General features: G+C 49.0%; 1 protein-coding gene across 3 annotated transcripts in view; it reads right to left on the minus strand.

The window, feature by feature from the left end:
• Window positions 1–534: 534 nt before the first annotated feature.
• The window catches only part of Kn (EBF transcription factor knot), a 321,220-nt gene continuing 301,103 nt past the window's right edge, over window positions 535–20,651 (minus strand). For 2 of the 3 annotated variants that reach the window (XM_077688236.1, XM_077688235.1), the window contains exons 9-15: window positions 18,614–18,731; window positions 16,137–16,279; window positions 13,713–13,839; window positions 7,490–7,578; window positions 6,731–6,896; window positions 4,269–4,427; window positions 535–813 (exon numbers count right to left, since the gene is read on the minus strand). In XM_077688236.1, coding sequence (XP_077544362.1) covers window positions 704–813; window positions 4,269–4,427; window positions 6,731–6,896; window positions 7,490–7,578; window positions 13,713–13,839; window positions 16,137–16,279; window positions 18,614–18,731 — 912 coding nt within the window. In that variant the 3' untranslated portion in view covers window positions 535–703. The remainder of the gene's footprint in view (window positions 814–4,268; window positions 4,428–6,730; window positions 6,897–7,489; window positions 7,579–13,712; window positions 13,840–16,136; window positions 16,280–18,613; window positions 18,732–20,651) is intronic. The other variant, XM_077688237.1, reaches the window with a different exon arrangement.

Consider the following 20,651-nt stretch of genomic DNA (forward strand, 5'->3'; position numbering starts at 1 on the left):
CTCATAAAGCGTTTGCCATAATCAGAGCTCACTGAAGAACTAATAACGTTGTTTTGATTTGGCTTATACTGTTTGTAACATGGGTACAAATTCACGCAATAATTCACAGCGGTTCCTGTTATCTAAGAAAATATTTGTAAAGCGAGCAATTAGTGCACCGTGGGCGGTAAGGAACAAACCTCCTGTACGATGGCCAGCGAGGTAGTGAAGCCCTCATCGCTGTCATCGTCGCTATAGCAGCCACTTCCCTGTCCAGAAACATCTGAATCCATCGGCCAAATGCCTTCCCCTGCGCCCTCTGTTGTGAAGAACGCCAGTTTTCTGCTTATCTGGCTTTCGAACAGTGGCGGTCAGGGAGTACAGAAACGAGACATTGCGGTTTTAATACCAAGTAGACGTTTTGCTGCGCCTCACAAGTCGGCGGTGCTAGCGTAGTTGGTGAGGCAAAAAAGAAGAAAAAACAACAGCTCCAGGCGCCAAACACCGAGCTGGAGGGCGACAAAATACGACGGCCGAGCTTCCATGACAGTAGAGAGACATTTATTATGAAATTACACGAGGTTCGGGCGCAGGACAGCCCGTTGCGCGTCTGTACAGGGGCCGGTCTACGCTCATGATATGTACACTGCAGGGCTGGCGTGGTAGAAAAAACGAGTCCATGATACACACTGTACAGGGCGGGGGGCCCTCTGCCGCCACGGCGTCACTTGGCGCCCGAGGTGACGATGGAGCCGCCGTACGACTGCCCGTTGCACGTGGGCAGCGCGAAGGGGTTCATGGCGCCGAAGTGGGACGGCACGATGCCGCCCATGCCTGCGCAGAGGGAAAGGGGGGGGAGGGGGGGCTAGGTCGACGCTGCTGCAAAGTGGGGGCCGCCAAGGAGCGGCTGCCTCTCTACTGTGTGCCCGGCACGAGCAAGAATAGACAGGGATTCGTGCTTTTTTATTAGTCTATTGCGTTAGCATGCTTCTTCCCTTGAAGAAGCCCCAGCAGCGACAGTCGAGCGTTAAGCCGTCTTCTAAACACCATATTTCGTTCTGCACAAATAGTTCCTGATGACGGGTATTAGGGAAGCACCAACCCCTTTGGGATGATAGCAGGTGGAATGGCAATAAACATAACGTCAATTCCTAACTCTTTCAGACGCCGCTCGCTATTTCCCCCTACAAACTTTTGTTGTTGCTTCTATGCTCTGTATCTCACCAAAGAAGATGAAATGGCAGGTTGCTGACCCCAAGACAATGTTAGTTTTTTTTACAGTCATCTACAGAATTGTGTACATAGCGTCACAGGGGTCAGGAGCATCAAGTAGCGCTGAATATTTCCACGTACGTATATATTTGTATGATATGCGTTGTTTCTATATTTTTAGGACCGCAATTTTTTTGAGAAAACGAGGAGAAAGAGTTGAAAAAGCTCATCCGCTGAAGCCGTCGCGTGCGTTGCTTATTTGTTTGTTTACGGTTGTATTAATCTCACTACCCCCCAAATGGCCCTAAAATATTCATTGTTAGACAAAGGATATAAAACTATGATAAACTAACGAAAACGTTCAGTTTTGGTATTTCTTTTTGTAAAAAACCGTAGGATTGAAATGTACACTGTTGTGTACGTTGCGTCTGAAAGGGTTAAGGGTGGGTATCTCCAAGTATACGTATTAAACAGCTTTCAATAAAAGCTGCCTCGATAATATGCCCCTCTGTGCTTGCTCAAATAGCTTTCTTAAAGTGTTGTCGTGCGTTGACTATTGTTCAGGGCCAAGTTTCCGGGGCGCAATTGACCTCCTAGGCAAAAACGTAGTCGTTTGATTTATCGAACAACGCGCTAAGACACACATTGTGCAATAAAAAGGTTTACAATATACTTTAGCTAGTTAACCACGTTGTAGTTATATTACTTATACAAAACGCACAGCTGATCCTGCAGCTTGTGTGCGTTACTGGTTATGTTGATGTCCACCACAGGCCGCCTCCCATAGATTTCCACTAGTACTGCGTCACGCAAGTCCATTCTCCGGGATTTTGTTTTCTGTACTTCTGTTGTCATAATATAGATGAGAATCTGTGAGAAAAACCTTAAAAACACGAAAAAAAATAAAAAGGCAAACCAAAATATTTTGCTAAAATGAAAGACGTTTTGTCTTCCACACGGGAGACTTGTTACCAGTCAAGGCTTGATCGTGAGCAAGGCTCCCATGCGGCTGCAGCCAAAACGTCTTTTATTTTAGCAAAATAGTTTGTTCTCTTTTTTATTATCTTTAACCGCGGCCTACCCCTCAAAACGGGCTGCCATCAAACCCTTGATTTCATTCAACTTGTACAGCTAGCCTTTTCGCGTTAGTTTTTCTCCATACGGCGGTGCTTTGTGCACTCAAAAGGGCAGCGCGCAAAGCTCCTCTGGAAGATGTAAAAAAAGTACTGGATTAATGCTTCTTTAGAAGACAGTGATCAGAATGTGGCCCATCATGGCGATTACATTTATCATACACACACATTCACCTCCATTCTCCCTCCTCCTCCTTTTCATCATCATCATCATCATCACCACCACCACCACCACCACCACCACCCTCAAGCCAGTCCTCGATAACGTGAGGTGAGAGAGCCTGATCGTAGCAACTCCGCTGCGTGACTAGTCTTGCCGACACATCAGCTGCTGCTGCTCCGTTATCGGCTGCTATCTCTCACGACTTCTCCTCGGCCGAGGGTGAAACGAGCTCGCCCTGAGTGGGAGCGTGATGTTGTCCCTCGTGAAACGCCCCCGGGGGTTATGCCCCAGTTGCGTGTCATGATGATGACGGACAAACGCGCGTGCAAGTTGTGCTTAGAGCCTAAAAAAGTGACAAGTCTCGCTCCAGCTTCCATTATGAGCGCAAAGGTTCATTAGAGAAAGTCATTGCAGGAAACTACTTTCACATGTCACGAAAGATGTAAAAATAAAAAAATACATTCATTTAGCAAGGCGCATCAACTGGTAGAATTACGATGGCCAGTCCCCAGAGAACGAAGCAGCAACGGCGAAATCGAGCAGGCTAGAAAACATGAACGTAAAGACTGCGGAGCCGTACTAAAAGTTGAGCTTGCCACGGAGGTTGGCGGACAACAGCCGCGGAAATTTATTACTGCGCTACTTGGCTCAAAGAACCACCGCCAACCGCAGTGCCTGGCCGCACGGCAACGCGACAATTTGCCTCCCCCGCACGCTGTCGCCGGGCGATCGTACATTAGCGTAGCCTGCGGTAGAGCCGGGCGCGTTTCCGGCCACGCTTCGAGGCCTCCGATCAGCTGGTCACAAACACCTTCCTCCGTAGCGACACGACGGTGGGTCAGTTGTTACGGCTGCTCGGCGCACAGCTGGCACGCGTGGAGGCGGGCGTGTTAGGGCCGCAGACTGGTGCCAGGCATGCTGGGTAATTATCGAAGGTAGCGGGCTCCGCACTGTACCGCTACAAATCCTAGAATGTCACCTGCCCCCGATACGGCCCCTGGGGCGGCAGACCGCAGAATAGGGATCCATTTGTCAGTTGGGCTTTGCTCGTCCGCCCGTCGGATCAAGCAAATTAAAGTGCGCAATGAATAGCGGGGGTGCATGCGACGGGTGTCCCCCACGTGGAGTATTCGTTGTTTTCCTCGAAGAGATGTTAGCAAGGCAATTGGGACACGGGAGCGATGGTTGCTTATGCTTAGAGTAACCTTACAATTATTGGTCAACAACGTGGAGTATAAATCGGGATTAACTGATCGGGATTAACAATGAAGTCGGACGGATCATGCTGATCTAGAACTCGCAAAACAGTTTTTCTGCAAGACAGACCACCAGGCGGCATACTATGCCTTGTCTTGCAAGTGCATGCCATGGCGGCCGTTCTGCAAGAGACCCAGACGGAAGCTTATAGAAGCGACGCAATGTTAACAAATTACCAACCTTCCGACCCACCTCAGAGACGCGAGAATGCCATTTGTATGAGGATAGGCCATAACGGCCCCATTTTCTAATGATATTCTCCTCTTTTTCCGCGTGCTTCGAAGAAGCGTCCGTCGCGCGGAGGAGAGAACACGAGGTGTTAAGCTCACGCAGCAGATGGCACGAATGGCGCTCAAGCCCAAAGGCGGTGCTCGAGCCACGAATTACTGCCACATTTTGTATAGTGACTCTAACGAATGCAGCCATAATCTCTCCACGCACTTTTCCGACGCATGATTTCTCGGCCACAAATCACGGCAGCGGCGGCGCAGGGGAGGCCGGTCCAAAGCGAGTCAAGAACGAACCATTCAAGAGTCCCGGCGACCCGGACAGCGGCCCCGCGGCGTACGTGGCGCTCGCACCGGCGTACGGCCCCCCGGCGGCGCCGCTGCTGCTGTGCGGCGTCGAGGCGTTCGAGCCGTAGCCCCGAGGCGACACGCTGCTGCTCTGCGAGCGGCCGTACTCTGCAAGCGGCGTGCCCCTACGTCAGTCCTCCGCCACCACACTGCAGGGCTCCGCCTCAGCGCTTCCGTGCGGCCAGCCTGGTCACCGGCCGCAGGGAACCGCTGAGACGGGCCGCACACACTCAACTTTTTGCACGCCGCAAGGCGTTATCCACCGTGCATCACATGGAGCCGGGCCTTCGTTCACTATCGCCTTCCTACCGTAGCGTTATTTCGCGTCTTTGCATAGCGAACTCGCCCAACTCCAAGGAACTATGCAGGGCGTCATTCTAGGGGCAGCAAAATTCGGTTCAAGGAAACACAAGTAATCTAGTATTGAATGCTAGAATGGCTGGTTGGCCATGGGCAGATAATCATAAAGCAACAGGAGGCTCGGTTGCCCAACTTAAGAAACGGGTACATGGCAGCATAATTGACGAAATAATCTCGAGCGACCTGTTTACTCGTGGTTGTCAAAGGTACACCGTACACAAAACGAACAAAGTGAAATACACGGTGCGGTACCATGATTCATCATCATCAGCAGCAGCCTGCCTACGCTCACTGCGGTGCAAAGACCTCGCCCATATATCTCCAATTATCCCGGTCCTGTGCCGCCTGCGACCAATTTATCCCCGTAAACTTCTTGATCGCATCTGCCCACCTAACCTTCTGCCGCCCCCTGCCACGATTGCTTTCTCTAGGGATCCACTCTGCTACCCTTAATGACCAACGGTAGACTTGCCTTCGCATTGCATCCCCTGCCCACGCCCATTTCTTCTTCTTAATTCCTACTAATATGAGCCTTAACACGCGTTTTTTCCCTGACCCACTCCGCTCTCTTCTTGTCCTTAATGTTACACCTATCATCTTCCGTTCCATCGCTCTCTGAGTCGTCCTCACGATTATATCCACGCAATTAAGGAAGCTCGTTTGCATACGCACCAGAGAAGGTCTAGCATCTGTAAAAAAGGCGTACACTGCTCCGCAAAAGTTTCAGAACCCTTTATACCTATACGGCCGTTTTGGTAGAGCACAGATGGCACTTCCCCTCCTGGATTAGAACGCTTTTAAAGAAGACGGAAGCAAAGTACATTCCTTTAATTTCTGGAGGGATAAATGTTTACGGTTGCAAGAACGTGGCCCTTGAATTGGTCTCGAACTCAGTAATCTTCCTCTACACAAATTCTAACTCTAGATCACCGTTCAAGATCACCAGCCCGTGCACTGCTGGGTACTTGGTAGAAGTGCTTCGAGGATAGTGAAATGGGGAGATGGTCTAAATATGCAGCAGCCGCCTTCCAAGTACACCTGCGACTCTGCATAGCCGTGAAGCTTCTTCGCAATGCCATATCTCTCAAGTCCCTAGGTTTGTAAAAGTGCTCCTCTTTATGGACGATTAGTTGCTCAGTGTTATGTTTTTGTGGTGCGCTTTGAATGGTAGGCGCCAGCAAAAGCAGGGGCCGATCACAAGCCGTTTTTGCAGTGAACTACTACGTGATTCTTGTCTCGAAGCATTAAAATGACTTCTGGCAGCTCCACGGGACCTTGATTCAGAGCGAAATCTTAAGGAGGAACAAGAGAATAATATTTGAGCAAGAAAGAGAAAACAGTCAGTGTCAGCTACATGAACGGCTTGTAATACGTGAGGGTGGCCAAAGCCTGGAGATAACTCTGTTCATCCCCCAGCTCAAATGTGATTAGCGTATATTTGGGCCAAACAAATTACGATAGGCTGTCCTAACCACCTCCTGAAAATTTGCAGTTGAGTGGTAGGACCAAGCCCTTTTGCCACTTAACCAGGTCTCAAGAACGCGAAATTAATGACGCCGCTCGAACTTTACACCGCCCAATGTTTTTATATAAATGGTTCTTTCTGCTCCGGACTACAGCAGGCTGAAGGGAGTCTTGCTTGGACGCCACTTCGCCGACTGCGCAGTGGAGCTGTCAAAGTGTGCCACTGTTCCATTTGAGGCATGACGCGTACTTCTGCCGAAGACTGTTCGGCATACGATCACAGCTTGGCAAGACTTTAGGACAAGAAGCGGTAGCCGGGACCGAAGGCATTTAGAAGGCACTCGTTCACAGCCACTATGTCTCCTGGAAGGTCAAATACTCGCGATCGCAGCCATATCAACAGGAGAGAGCGTTGATTCGCGTCTGATTTGGCGTACACATTGTTCCCTTGTCACGAAAAGCAGGGTAGCTTTGGAACACCGAGGCAGACAGAGAGAAGACAGATGCTTCTAAAAAGTACCAAGGCGTGCGGTCGCCAAGCTCTTCCCTGGCCTACGAGCGACCTGGTTGGCGCCAAGGGCACTGACCGTTCTCCTGGACGTTGACGGCTAGCTGGCCGGCAGCGTACGCGTTGAAGCCGGCCGAGCCGCCGGAGAGCGCGGGTGAGCGGGGGCCCTGGAGCGACAGCTGGTTCTGCCGGGGCATGCTGTACAGGGCCTCGGCCAGGTCGGCTGCCCGCTTCAGGATGATCTCCTGCAAGTCGCGCCCGCTCAGCCTCCGCCCGCACGGCCCTGTGCCCGATCCTGCATCTCCCGTGACGCTTTTCCGGGTTTTGAAGCGAGAGAGTGAAGCAACAAGTTTAGCATGATCTTTCCCCAGGGCAACGCTTCAGTTCTCTGCGCCCGGTTTATTTATTATGAAACAGTCCTGCTCATGTTGTCCGCTATGTATTCTAGAATGGCGAACCCCTGCGCGACCTTCAAGAAGGAAGAACACTTGATGCGCATCCGCAGATCAAAACCTCAGCGTATGATCTTTGTTTGGAGAGTACACTGCGTTAAATGCGGTCATTGTGCAAATGTGCGGCTTGCGTTTCGTTCCCTCTCATCGTTTGCTGGCGATATCAAATGACGACTGAAACTCGTCAAGGGCTCTTCCAAACAAAATTGTCTTCGTACGGGCTACTCGCTTTTCCCTCGTGAGAACAGTTGGCCGCACTATTGTTCTATGCTCAGCGGTGCGCTATAAAAACGACAGCCCATAGATCTTGCCTGATTACAAACAGCTTCGTCAATACATGGATCTTCATGTTCAGGCAAAAGATATCTTCGCAACAAGGTACCCACCTTGGGAAGCTTTTCGGGATCGCCGGGATGGCGTGGGATGAGTTTGGCTAGGCGCTGGAAGCCGTAGTCGATGGTTGGCTCGTTGAGTGCTGCGTGAGAAAGCAGCTATATTTGAGCACCGTTTTTTCGCACGCACCAAGTTGCTGTCACGAACCTCACTCTGAGAAGAAACAACGCACCGAGTAATGTGCACGGCCACGAATACGTAAGCCCGTTATTAGCAAGACATGCAGCCTAAGTATTTGCTCAGCACGGTGCAAACAATTGACGGGTAGCTAAAATACGTCCCTTAAACATGGAATTCATTTTCCGTCTCGAACATGTCTTAGGTTGCAAATGAGAGCATTGTCAATGACGATCGTTCCGAATCCCACCTAATGCACGCATGCTGGAGGGAACGGTGCTTTGTTCGGCACTACTTAGCATGAATATGAGGCCAACCCCTGTGCAGTGGTGCCCATCTTTCAGCTCTTCGTGACTCCTCGGTACTCAAACAAGGACCTCGTCGGCGCCCCTCGGTATAGCATGTGCAACTGGTAAGTTGGTAAGTGTAAGCCGGATTCTCAAAGACTACTTTTTTGTTTTTGGTGGCTTACATCAGCCACGAAAAGGAGGGCACCGGAGTGAGCTTTTTTTCTTACCAATACGGCTTTTTTTTTCAGTAATAAAAAAAAACCTTCGTCCCAGGTGCCTGGTTGGGATATTCCGATAGCAAAAAAGCACCCGTTGAGTGCTCAAAATTCAGTGGAGGTAGAAAAGTATATCGCAAGTCTGATCAAATCTACAGCTTCGGGCTGAAATGCCGTTAGTGTACGCTTATGGGAGACCCGATAGACAACTAATCATTTTTTTTTCCACCGGATGGCTGATCTCAGCGGCGAATGAAAGTGGAAGCGCGAGAGGCAGAAGTGTAGGGGGCGACCCAGCGCGAAAGTACCAAATCAGAGTCGAATCAATCGTGCTCTCCCGAACTCCTGCCGAATGGTTTGCTGCTGCAGATAACAAAGCCGAAGAGTTTTCCGTGGAGTTCGCTAGTAAGGTGCGGAGGAAAGCGCCGAATTATTCGTACATGCTGTAGCCCCTGCTGCCGTGTATGACAAACCGACCACTCGAGCGCGCAACTCTCACCCCGCGCCGCTATAGGAGATGCGACAACGCTTCGAGTGGTTCAGAGTGTTGGGAGTTCCTCCGTCAGCATACGAAAGATGCATTCGCTGGGGAAAGGCGCCGGCCCGTTTAATGGGTCCCCATCAGGTTCTCGTAACGTGTACATTGTGCTCGCAGCGCGTTCGCTCACCGCATATTCGTTATTCACGCTTACATGCGTGCGCCGACTGCGCCAGTGATATATCAGTTTTGTCGCTGGTTGTAAATGAATAGTACACACGTTGGCAGGAAACATGGGCGATAGATCTCACGTTCACCCGAAGAGTTATTTCCGCTGTATTCACGAAACAAGGCATAGCCTTTCACCGAAATCGGATGAGAAACAGTGCTGCGCGTTAGAAATAGTGAGAGTGCTTCTTAGATAATGTTTTTATAGCTCAAGTTAGCGCTTCAGTAAGAAATATATCCTCCGCGGAAGTTACCCCATACTTTTGTTTTACATGTACATCACCTTGCTTCGGTTTTTTTTTATTTGTTTACCATAAAGCCGGTTAGACAATTAAGCTCCGCCCAATCCTATTTCACCATCAACATTTTTGAGGTCACAAATTGCAATGTTCAAAATGTGTATGAGGGCGTCTACCGCATTCACGCTTTTGGCATTCGCCATGTTTGCAAACATCTAATCGGCGCGAATGGTATACTTGCGCTCACCGCAATATGATTTGTCGATATAAGTAAACTTGTTTTTACTTTACAGTGTGCCCTTAACCTATGTATAGGTACCGCTGGCTAATTTCTAGACCCTTAGGAAGTCGGCGCTGCTTAAGGCAATAACGTTAAGCAGCGCCGATAAAAATAAATCAATTTGCAAAATTATGTCCACTGAAATAAACATCACATAATATGACTCTGCCCAATAGAGATTTATTCCTACGAGCACCAAACAATTTTTATTACCTTGCCACGGAGCCACGCACACAAAGAATAAAATGCTAATGTTTTCTTTTTTTTTCTGTTTCAGTCAACACTAAATCGCATCAGTATGATGGTCAGAGACTGAGCTAATGAGAATACCGGCTTTAAAAACCAAAACCACCCAGCTGCTAAAAGTGGCCGTGAGATGTGTGCACCACCGGTAAGAGAAGAAAGTCGGGCACAAAAGAAGGCGAAAAAAACAAACTGCACGAAACCAAATGGGCGGGTAAAAAAGGCGCACCTGCTGCAAGCAGCGCCGTCCACGGCCGTGCAATGCGGCGAGAAGGCGAGGAGAAGGGCTCCACTGCTTGATGGCCCCCGCCTAGCGAGACCACTATACTCCGTTTCATACAAGTGCAACGCTGTCAAAGCTAGCGCTCTCGTTTGCGCTGTGTGCTTCCGCGACCAAAAGTAGTGGGTTGCTTGCGGTGAGCCAGAAACAATAAATGCTTCCCCGGCAACCTTAAAGCATAAATATTTATCATCAGCTTGACAAAAAACGCCCGTGTTGCCGGACAAACGATCGAAATATGCGAGTTTGTATTTTATGTTTGTCGCTTTCGTATGAGGTTTTCGCTCTCCGCGCAACCTTGAACGCCTTTTTTGTTGACTCTTTGAGGCAGCATTGAAAAAATGGCGTCCAGCTCTCGGACTTTGACCACGTCTCCTGTACGCATTTTTTCGAGGGTTTGCACATCAAAGTTGTCAAAGAACGCCAAGCAAGTAATTGCAAATGTGTACGGCCGTACCAGGATGCGTTTCCCGGCGAAATCTTTGCAGGAAGTACTGAGTGTTGTGAGCGTGGACACAGGAGTATCTCTCCCGTACCGTGGGGAAATTGAAGGCGGAGTGTCTGCGTGGGAATTTGGTGTCTCCAAAGAGAAGACCTCGTGACTTGACGATATCAAGCACGCGAACCGTCAAGCATGACAGCTTCACAGTCCATGCCATCCTTCTGAAAGTGCAGAGCATGTACGCCAAGAGGGAGATCCCGACACTGGACAGTGTGCGAAAGGCTTTCAACGAAGACGACGACTTGCCGAACATCACGAAAACCACCTTGTGGAGGTTCTGCGGGCGATCAAGGAATTCCGAAGACAGGGCAGGGGGGAATCGTTGATGAACTTCCCAGGAATGTGTGACCTGTCAGTGGCGGCTTTTTTCACGAGGGTTATCTGGCAGAGCTGGAGCGTGGACACCTTTCTATCCAGCCTGCTCGCGCTGCTTCATGCTGAGCCGATTCCCCGAAAAGGCTTTGTTACCGCGACGAAGCAAACTGTGTTTCCTCGTCGCGTGGTTTTGTTTGTGGGGTTTAACGTAACCAAGTGACCCGTGCTATGAAAGACACCACATTGTAGTGCTGTCCTGTTCGGTCGGGAAGTGTATACAGCCGGAACAGTCATATAACTTCTGCAAACACTTGGTGGAAGAAAGGTAGGAAACGAAAAAGTCCAAACCCACCAGGAAATCGACCAGAGGTGCTCTCCTATAAATAAAGTTTTTTTTTTAAACCGCGAAAGTCAGCTTCCTTTTGCAATATTTCTGTATGACACACAATCCGTATTGCCCCTGTATGCATTTATGTATGGCAACAAATCTCCAACTCATGAGCTAATACTGTTATTTGTCACCGCATTAACCTATACCATAGACATTTCCTTAACACAGAAAAACAGGCCATATCAAGGTTCCGTATGTAAAAACAATTGACCTATCCATGATTCTCTTGAGAATAAGAGCTAGCTTAAAAAGCTTTCTTTTCAATCACAAAAGAAAATATAACTCTTACTTCCGGGGTGAAACATTGTAGTGAAGAAATAAATAAATAACGCACAAGAATTCACAAAAATGTTGCATATATTCGGACTGGAAAGGGGTGAATAACAAATTTAAAATACGTATCATGCGTTTCTGTGCCAGAAATCAGTATTCTAAGGTACAGAAATCTGCTTTCTGGCCTTTCCCAGGAATAACAAATGATACGTTGTTCGCACCAAGTGCTTCGGGCTACTCCACAGTGCAGTGCCAAAGTCGGTTCCAAACTGTTTCGGTAAAAACTGAACTCGTTGCTCTGCTGGCGACCCGGGATAATCAATAACATGCTGAGTGTTTTAAGAGAGGCCCAGAAAGAAGTGGATCATCAGGGCAACGGCGAAAACGAAGTTGAAAGTGAACACACTTTGGTAATTCATCCTGCTTGGAGCAGCTGTGCTAACTAATCAATGAATTAACGTGTTTTTCTTACACAAAGTTCTCACTAGAATCAACGAGGTAAACTGGGTAAACTGACAATGCTGCAGAATCGCGACAAAATCGCCATTGCGTGTCAAACATCGGTGCGAGCTTGTTACGGCCAGCACAAATGAGCCCGGTATGCATCCAATGAACCCATACGAGCAGTTCATTTCCGCATGCACGTAGTGTTTAAGTTACTGGGAACGAAATAAGATTTCGAATTGAACTCGCAGACGGTGTGATAAAAATAAAAAGAAACGTCGGAACGCGGTTTCAAACCCATGTACTTCAAAATTCAGCGTCTTTTCTCCAGAGAGACGCGTTAGACCACACGGCTACAAAACCGCGCGGAGCGACACACTGCTTTATTTGCGGATTACTTGTGTAGCCTTCACAGCGTTGCAGTTGATGTATGCACCGGAGTATACTCTCCGCACAAAAGTCGGGAACCAAGGCATAGAACAAAAATTGGCTGCGTAACCACACTTTTCCCAACGCACACAAGACCACGCTCAATTACAAAGCCGACAAGGCGTAACTTTGATAAAAAGAAAACATTGCCGCTTAATTTGCAAATGCCGAGCTGTTGCCGCAGAGCATTTGCAGACCAGTATGCTGCCTGCTCACGCTGCGAGTTTTCTTGCCTGTGTGCCATTTCACAGCCTGCCGCGGCGTCGTGCCTCACTGGAGAGGACTGGAACGCCCAAATGTCTTCGAGGACTTTTTTCCTTATTATTCACAGAGTTATTAAACAGTTGCAGACTGACAAACCCCTGCAAATAGTTGCTGCTTTTTGATACAATTGTCAGCACATTTTTACCACTTGAAGTGTTCGATGTTTCCGTTTAGAATATTCAAAATCCCTCATTTTAAAGAAATTGATGGTGGATTTGCTGCAGCACCCAAATTTTATAACTTCCCTGCAACGTACACGCGTCCTTTCTTTTGTAAAACATTGCAGTTGCTCAAAAAAGCCCACCACGTGAAAGCATTGCGAAAAAAGACCCGTTAACCGTGGGGTGTGTTGTTAGAAAGGGAACGCTACTTGCACATGAAATTTAAAACACAAGAGGGGTGTTTTCAACAGCGGTGCGAGTGAGTCGGCTAGCACACGACACTAGAACGCGTCATACCAACCACTGACACGACTAGCTGGCACCTCTTTTCAGTGACACGAGGATCAGCATCTACTTGAAGAACGCCCTGTTTTAAAACATGTTGGGAAACTCGCATTGCTCGATGCCAATGTCTGCCAAGTTAGCTGTTTTTGTTGCGTTGCCACATTATCTTAATATCTTGTTTATAACTTTGGAAGTATTTTTATTATCGAGCAATAGTACTAGAACGCAGGGGTGTAAAGTCCTCCTCAGCAATCAAATTAACTCCATTTTTCCGTATATATATATATATATATATATATATATATATATATATATATATATATATATATATATATATATATATATATATATATATATATATATATATATATTTGATTGTTTAGCAAGCTGACGTAAGAATTACCGTAAAAGCCTATCTACCAACTTTTTTTCAATAGAACAAGGGTTCTAAAACAGAAAATTTTTTGTCGTTGTTAATATCCCTGTTTTCTTTCTAAATTAGTAAGAAATGGGACATAAAGCGAGCGGTGCGGTGCATTTCGCTAGAGAAGTCCCTTTTTTGTTGCTGTTGCAGTGCGCTATCACACGGAGCGTGCGAGCAGGACTGGGGAACACCACCAGCAGGGCGAATTCGTCCATTCTGAGGGGCCGGGGCGGGCACAATGAGAACCCGCATCCCCGTTCGCTGTCAACTTACGGTGGCCACTCACTTATGTGGACGGCAACACTCAGCGTAAGGCGCAGGCCGTGCATGACAAATACGAACAGCAAGCGTGACTCACAGACATAGACGAACCTTCCCGGTGCACCTTTGCAGAACTGCTTGGACTTGTACGACAGCGTCACCTCGACGACGCCGGGTATGTGGCGTGGGGGGGTCTGAACCCTAATCGCGTGCGATGTTATAAGCTGCAAAAGACAGAACCACCCAATCAGTCTCGAGCCGAGCATTTTAAAATTCTTTCGTGGGCGAGAGCTCGTTTTTTTTTTAGCCACCGATAATATTAATGCTGAAGCAAACAGCTTTTTAACTTCTAATATGTCGTACAAATCGCGGAAATACTTAATTGCGCGCTGCAATCGTCGAGCTCACAGTTTCTAAGAAAACATCTTTTAAAGCGATTAACTGTGAATTTTAGCGCTTCCGGAAAACGTAACATTTAAACAAAATGAAAGTGTTGTAATTTTCCTGGAAACCCGTAAAAGGAACCGTGTCAAGAGTGCAAATTTTCTGGGATATCCGCGTCTTCAGGAAGTCTCGGGCTCCAATAGCACGGCACACCAAGAGATGCGTTAGGCCGCTTTTTGTTGCGTACTTCAATGTCCTGCAAGAACGCCAATGTTTACACGAAGAGGCGGGGTGAATGCCACTACGTGCGAGCTCTGAGGTTTACGGCCCTCGTAGCAGCTGCCACAACTTCCCGCTTTTTCACACACGCTCGGAGCTGCCCGCAAGCTCCGGAAAAACAGCGCAAGTCACAGTGAGGCCATCTATCTGTACCGGCTTCAGCAACTTACGCAGAGCCTATTTCGCGTAGAGCATGTCCGTTACACATACAGCTAGCTGGTTGAACCAAAATAGGGAAACAACTATCGTAATCGGTGCATTTTTTTTAGGGATGCAAAGCGTTTTTGTACATGTGTAGGGCGCTTCACGTAGCTTTGAACAATATGAAAAGTTTATTTTTTTTACCTAAAAAGCAAATGATGGGAATTTAGGGGGCTGAGAAGCATCTCACGCCAAATTTACATTCTGGTTGGTTAAGGAACCAGTAAAAGATCCAGCAAAATATTTTAGGTATGAAATTTCGGAGAGTTGAAAGTAACGCCGGAGACAGCGGTTGCCATAAAAAAAAATCGTTCATCTTTCCACGCTTTAAAGAGAACGAGCCAGATTGGAACGACCTGCCTGTGGAGTGCACTCTTCAAACGCCACACCGGACATCGTCACGGGTTGAGCTGCACGTTCACATTTTTCCATTTTCATTCCTGGTGTCACAATTCTCTGCCGAATGAGGAAGTCCCGCATTCATTCCCGTACTGGGGACATCCTGACGCCCTGCAGCGTTGCACTGAAAACTGTTCGTCGAAACAACTCGTTACAGAGTTAATTGTGAAAAACTGGGGGAGCAATCAAAATGTAAGCGTAGTATGAGATGGTCCCCTCCATCCTGAATAATTGTCATGCACTTTGGTGTTGGTAAATTTAGACTTTCTAATCTTAATGCTTCCTCAAAGTCATTCCGCCGGTGAAGGTTGATGGAGTCCCTCTTGGTGCGAGGGCTCAGGACTGCTAGCGATGCTCCCCCTTCATCTGTCCACCATCATCACCCCTGGCTGACGCGCCAGCACTTGGTCCTCGTCTCTACCCGTGGCTCCCTCGCTCGAGCTTCGCCCCGAACCTTCTACTCTGCGAACACCAGCGGAGGGAAAGCGTTCCGCGGGGCCACGCCGCGACGTTGTGCGTTTTGCGCCTCTTCCGACGGGCATCGCAGTTACGCTTGGCGTCCGCGACCCGATCGTCGTCGGGGATCTCCTTCCGACGCCTCTTTGTTTGTTCTTTGCGAGCAGGCTTCGCTGCGCCACACACAACGCGGAAAAGCCAGATCACGCCGACCTTCCTCAGTCAGATTCGCTTATAAACAGAAATGCATTGCTGGGAAGACATTTTTAGGGGTGATATACGCCTCCTTATATAGAAATACGAAGCGGCGGAGGCGAACAGGGGGCCCAAGGTACAGGGCGTGCCGAAGTATATAATGAGGGGGAGAGTGGCTTTTCTTGGCCTACGAAGGGGAAAAAACAATAACACAGACGAGTTAGCTCATAACAGCTGCGCTCTAAAAGAGACAAAACTTGGGGCAAGGTAGCGCCCTCAGTGCGGTGTCAACGCCTTCGACGAGAAGACTGTCCTTCGTTGGGGCAAAGCCGCTTTATTCGAGTCACAACTTCACCGGTTCGCCATGGCTGAGCTCTATCGCATATAAACGACGGCTAAGCGGGTACGTATATACGAACGAGTAAAGCCACTCTGATATTCTCATATATACGCAGTCACAATTTCCTTGCCGGGAATTTGGCGACACGTAAAGAGAATAATTACTGCGTTATGTACTGCACATGCAATCACGAGCGGAGTTGTGCATGCGCACTGCGGCCCTGCCGTGTCGTGGCCAGGGAGTGCGGATAAGGCGCGAGTGGCTCACCTCGCTCCAGACGAGCATGGTGCCGAAGACGACCTGGAGGCCGTCGAAGAAGTTGTCCCCGACGATGATGACTGTGGATCCTCCGGTCGTCCAACCTTCGCTGGGGCTGATGGCCTTGATGCACGGCGTGGCGGCGAACGGCACTGCGCACGGCGACAAGCTCCCTCAGCGGCGCACGGGCGAGACAGCCAGCGCGTAGTTGGCACTGTCCGGCGGTGGCGCACCTGTCCGCCAATGCGAGCAGATTTTCCAACCTGTTGTGCGCCTAATACGATTTCCTCTGGCCAGAGATTCGGGCGCCTTGGGAGCGAGGCAATTACGCGACCACGGCGAGGGTGTGTCGGTACCGGGCGCGTTGCGGGCTTAAGCCCAGAGGCGGCAACACGGTTTGCCGGACGGTCATCGATTTTCGGCCGCCCCTCGGGGACAAGCCGCCCCTGACACGGGTGGCCGGCAGCGCTCTCGCCTGCGCGCCGGAGCGGCCAAAAGCCCTCTCGCAGCCCGTCGAGCGCTGCGAGCTGTCGCGAACCCTCGGCGCGGAAGGGAAGATCAGAAACGACGAGTGGTACGCAGCCGAATAAGCGGGCCCGCCACGCTCGGGCACAGAGGGAAGCCGCTCGGGAAGCGCGGGCAATGGGGCGCAGTGCGGGCATACTCCGGCCACTTGGGTGGCTCGCGGAGAAAACAATGCGGCCACGGCCTGGACAAGGCAGGCACTCCGCTCCTTGGATGCGAAATTATTGTAACTGCAAAATGAGCTCGCTCAGCGCCGCCTGAAGTTTAGCGGGACACCGACAAAGGTCGTTTGACTAGCGCGCTATTTCCCTTCCGAACCGCGCATGTAGCAAACGTGAGAAACGGTGCCTTATTTGGGCACGTGGACTCAAATTGCCTCTGCACTGTTTTCATGATCGGCGTTTGCCTCTGTGGTTGTGGAAAGCGCGAGGACGCGGACGCCGCGTGTTGGAATCATAATGTCGGCCACCTCGACGGCTGCAATGTGACGTGCAATGCCTTCGGGCTTTTAAGGTGAAATGAAATGAAAGTGGAGCTGTGCGCGCTCGCGAAAACGATCTAGCTGTTATGCTCAACCAAGATGTGCTTGCCCCCAGGTGGATGCGTGCAAGGCTTGTGACATTGTACAAGCGAGCAGGAATAGAATAGTACAGATCGGTTCGACCTTGATAAGACACAAATATTTAACAGAAGGCTATTCTGAATAATGAGCTCGCACGTTTTTTATGCAGGCCAGATGCAGATGCCTCACGCCCAGTTGAGCGAGTTTGGCTGCATGTAAAACAAAAAATACTCATGACGTGCATTTCAAGTTTTGAAATGCGGTTAGCCCGGCCGGCTACTACGCGTGTTCCCGACACAGCAGACGCGACCACGTGAAATCGATTCAAGTGTTGGGATCTTAAATCTCGCATTTAGGTTATTCCTGTTCGCATTCCCAGTCTCTGCTGTGGCCAGCCTCCAGAATGAGCAGCAATTTTTTTCCCTTGCAGGGATGCTGTCCAGTCCAGTCCGGGCATGTTCCTCTCCGGGGTTCAATATTACACATCAGCCGCTGCTCGGCTGCAGAGCCATTGGCTATGACCACAAGGGACACGACGAGGGGTGGTGGGATTTGTATCCACTGCTTTGCTGTAGATGGGAGGGTATATCAGGCATCGCGCCTTTATAATCGCCCCCAACCTGGCAGCCTCGACGGACGCTCTTGAAATGTGCACGTGACGGGAGACCGGCGACGCTAACGCGGAATTCAGCTTCTTCGGACAGATTTTAAGCAGATAACTTCGCGCGGTTTTGAAATTGCCTTACCACGTACCCTTGAGAACCAGGTCTTCGCGGAGGCTATAGCTGAGAGGGCCATCGATGGTAACAGCATTTCAAATCAAGCGAAGTTTTTTATTCATAAGCAGTGAGCTAGGAGACGTTCTTAACGCTACCTGTGGTTTTTTACAAGTGACATTCAGTACCGACAAAATTGCTAGCATCGTTCCATTAAACAAAAAGCGAAGAACAGACAACTTGGAGCTTAGATGGTAAAATTTGGGGAATTTCGGAAGCCGATTTTGGTGGCTCAGTTGCTAAGGCGTTGTGCTGCTAAGCCCGAGGACGCGGGTTCGATAACTCTCAAAGCAAAAACGCCGTGTGTACAAGATTTCGGCGCACGGTAGAGATGCCCATGTGGTCAAAATTAATCCAGAGCCCTTCACTACGGCTCACCTCATCACCTGTGTAGCGTCGGTGCGTTAAACCCTACAATCAATCAATCGATTTTCAGGTTTATCCTCATGTTCGCGGCGAAAGCTGCATATGGGAAGCTGTTTTCGTTTTCGCTATGAGCGTAGCGGGCGCCAAAACACTTTGCGGAGACGCCAAGTTCCAAGTTGATTCTTCGAACGCTTCAGTATTGCTAGTTCACCGGAAAGTGAAAATTTTTGCGCTGCATTTTGCAGCGAAGTAGGCACCTTCGGTCGGGTCGAGTCGTTTAGCCCGTCGACCATGCTTGGAGTTGTTGTGCACGAACATGTTGTCTGAGACTGCGAGCAGAGGCCCCTCGACGCTCACCTGGTTCGAGATGACCACCTGCGACAGAGAGGCAGGCGAACGCTGGGAGCGGACAGCACACACCCTGGGCTGCACTGTTTCTATTCTGCCTTCTTTTCGCATTGGCCGCTCCTCTCTGCGCAGCTGCTGCTGGATGAAGGGGAGCACGCAGGAGCCGCTCCTGCATCACTACGGCCAGCGCACGGGAGGATGCGTTTTTCGCTCGCGATTTCGTGCACCGATGAGTCCTTGCCGACGGTGGCCAATCTCTACACCCCCCAGAGATCAACCCCACCCACTGAATGGCTGCACAAAAATTATCGCCCATTACAGGCAAACTCGCCGCAGCCTCTTACCACCCCACTGGCGCCTCTCCTGAGAGGAAGCTACAACTTGGCGGCGGCTCCAGACAAATACCCAGCCCCATCCCACCCGCATCATCTTCCCCACCCAACAACCTTCCCTATGTGCTCGCTGCCCTAGCCTGGCCCCCGTGCTAGGTAGCGTGGACGTGCCAATGCTCCAGATGTGCTCCCATTTCCCAACCCCACCTTGGAGCAGTGGAGGGGTTCCCTGGCCAGCACAGACACGGATACCCAGCTCAACTTGGTGGCCCGAGCAAGGACAGCCAGTCGAGGTCAAGGAATCCCGGCCTATGGGTATGCCTTTAACGGGGCGAGGCCCATAACATCAGCCTCTACTCGACCATCGCCTCCTGTATTTTTCAATGCCGAAAGCATCAGCTCCGACCGGTCAACCAAGCCCTTTCCTTCTATTCTTTCCATTCTGCCCCAATTGCTAGCCTTCCCAGTGCTTTAGTTACGTGACCAGTTAATCTTCGGGCGTCGCGTGGTGGAAAGCGTCAATGTGGGCAAAACGCGCTCCACCACGGGGCTGTTTTCTATCGCTGGCCAGAGCGTCGCTAGTTGTGACATCTCAAACATCAGTTCCCTTGGAAACCAGGCACAAGCCGCTCTCGAATTCAGTTATGGTCAGGTGATCCCTGTCAAGTTTGGGGCCCCAGCTTACGACATGTGGCCAGAACAGGCGGCCCACTCGCCCACATTGTGAAGAGAGCAATGCGTTTGGCATTGGAAAATATATAGGCGATGATTTGACGAATAAAAAAATATGTATTCTCTCCTTCCCCCTCCCTCTCTCTCTCTCGATATATATATATATATTTGGCAGTCACGAAAACCTCGGAAACCAAGGGGAGGATGTGGTAGGTCATTGAAACAGATAAAGGATTTGGAATGATAGAAAGAAAGTGGAGAAAAAATGCCCGCGGAGTGGGATTATATATATATATATATATATATATATATATATATATATATATATATATATATATATATATATATATATATATATATATATAAGAAAAGAAAATTTTGAACAACGTAAAAGGGTAAAAGCACGATTGTTGCCAACGTTTCAGCAAGTCTTTTTGCTGAAACGTTGGCAACAATCGTGCTTTTACCTTGTTCAAAGTTTTCTTTTCTATAGTTTTCTTTCTCTCTCTCTCTCTCTCTCTCTCTCTATATATATATATATATATATATATATATATATATATATATATATATATATATATATATATATATATATATATATATATATATATATATATATATATATATAAATATATATATATATATATATATATATATATATATATATATATATATATATATATAAATAACGACAAGAATGCCAAGGAAAGCAAAGGGGAGGATGTGGTAGGTCATTCAAACAGGCAGTGAATTTGCAAAGAAAGAAAGAAAGTGCAGAAAAAATGCCCGCCAGGTGGGGTCCGAACACACGACCTCCAGAATACCGGTCTGGTGCAATAACAACTACGCTACCGGCGGGGCGATTTTCCCCTTCACTTTATGGGGTATTTATGTTAAGCTTTTTTTTTATTCCTGTGCTTGGGGGTGGTAGCCAGCGCCACTC

Source organism: Haemaphysalis longicornis, unplaced genomic scaffold, assembly GCF_048455015.1.
Source record: "Haemaphysalis longicornis isolate Haplotype H1 unplaced genomic scaffold, Haemaphysalis longicornis Haplotype H1 scaffold_1, whole genome shotgun sequence".
Lineage (NCBI taxonomy): Eukaryota > Metazoa > Arthropoda > Arachnida > Ixodida > Ixodidae > Haemaphysalis > Haemaphysalis longicornis.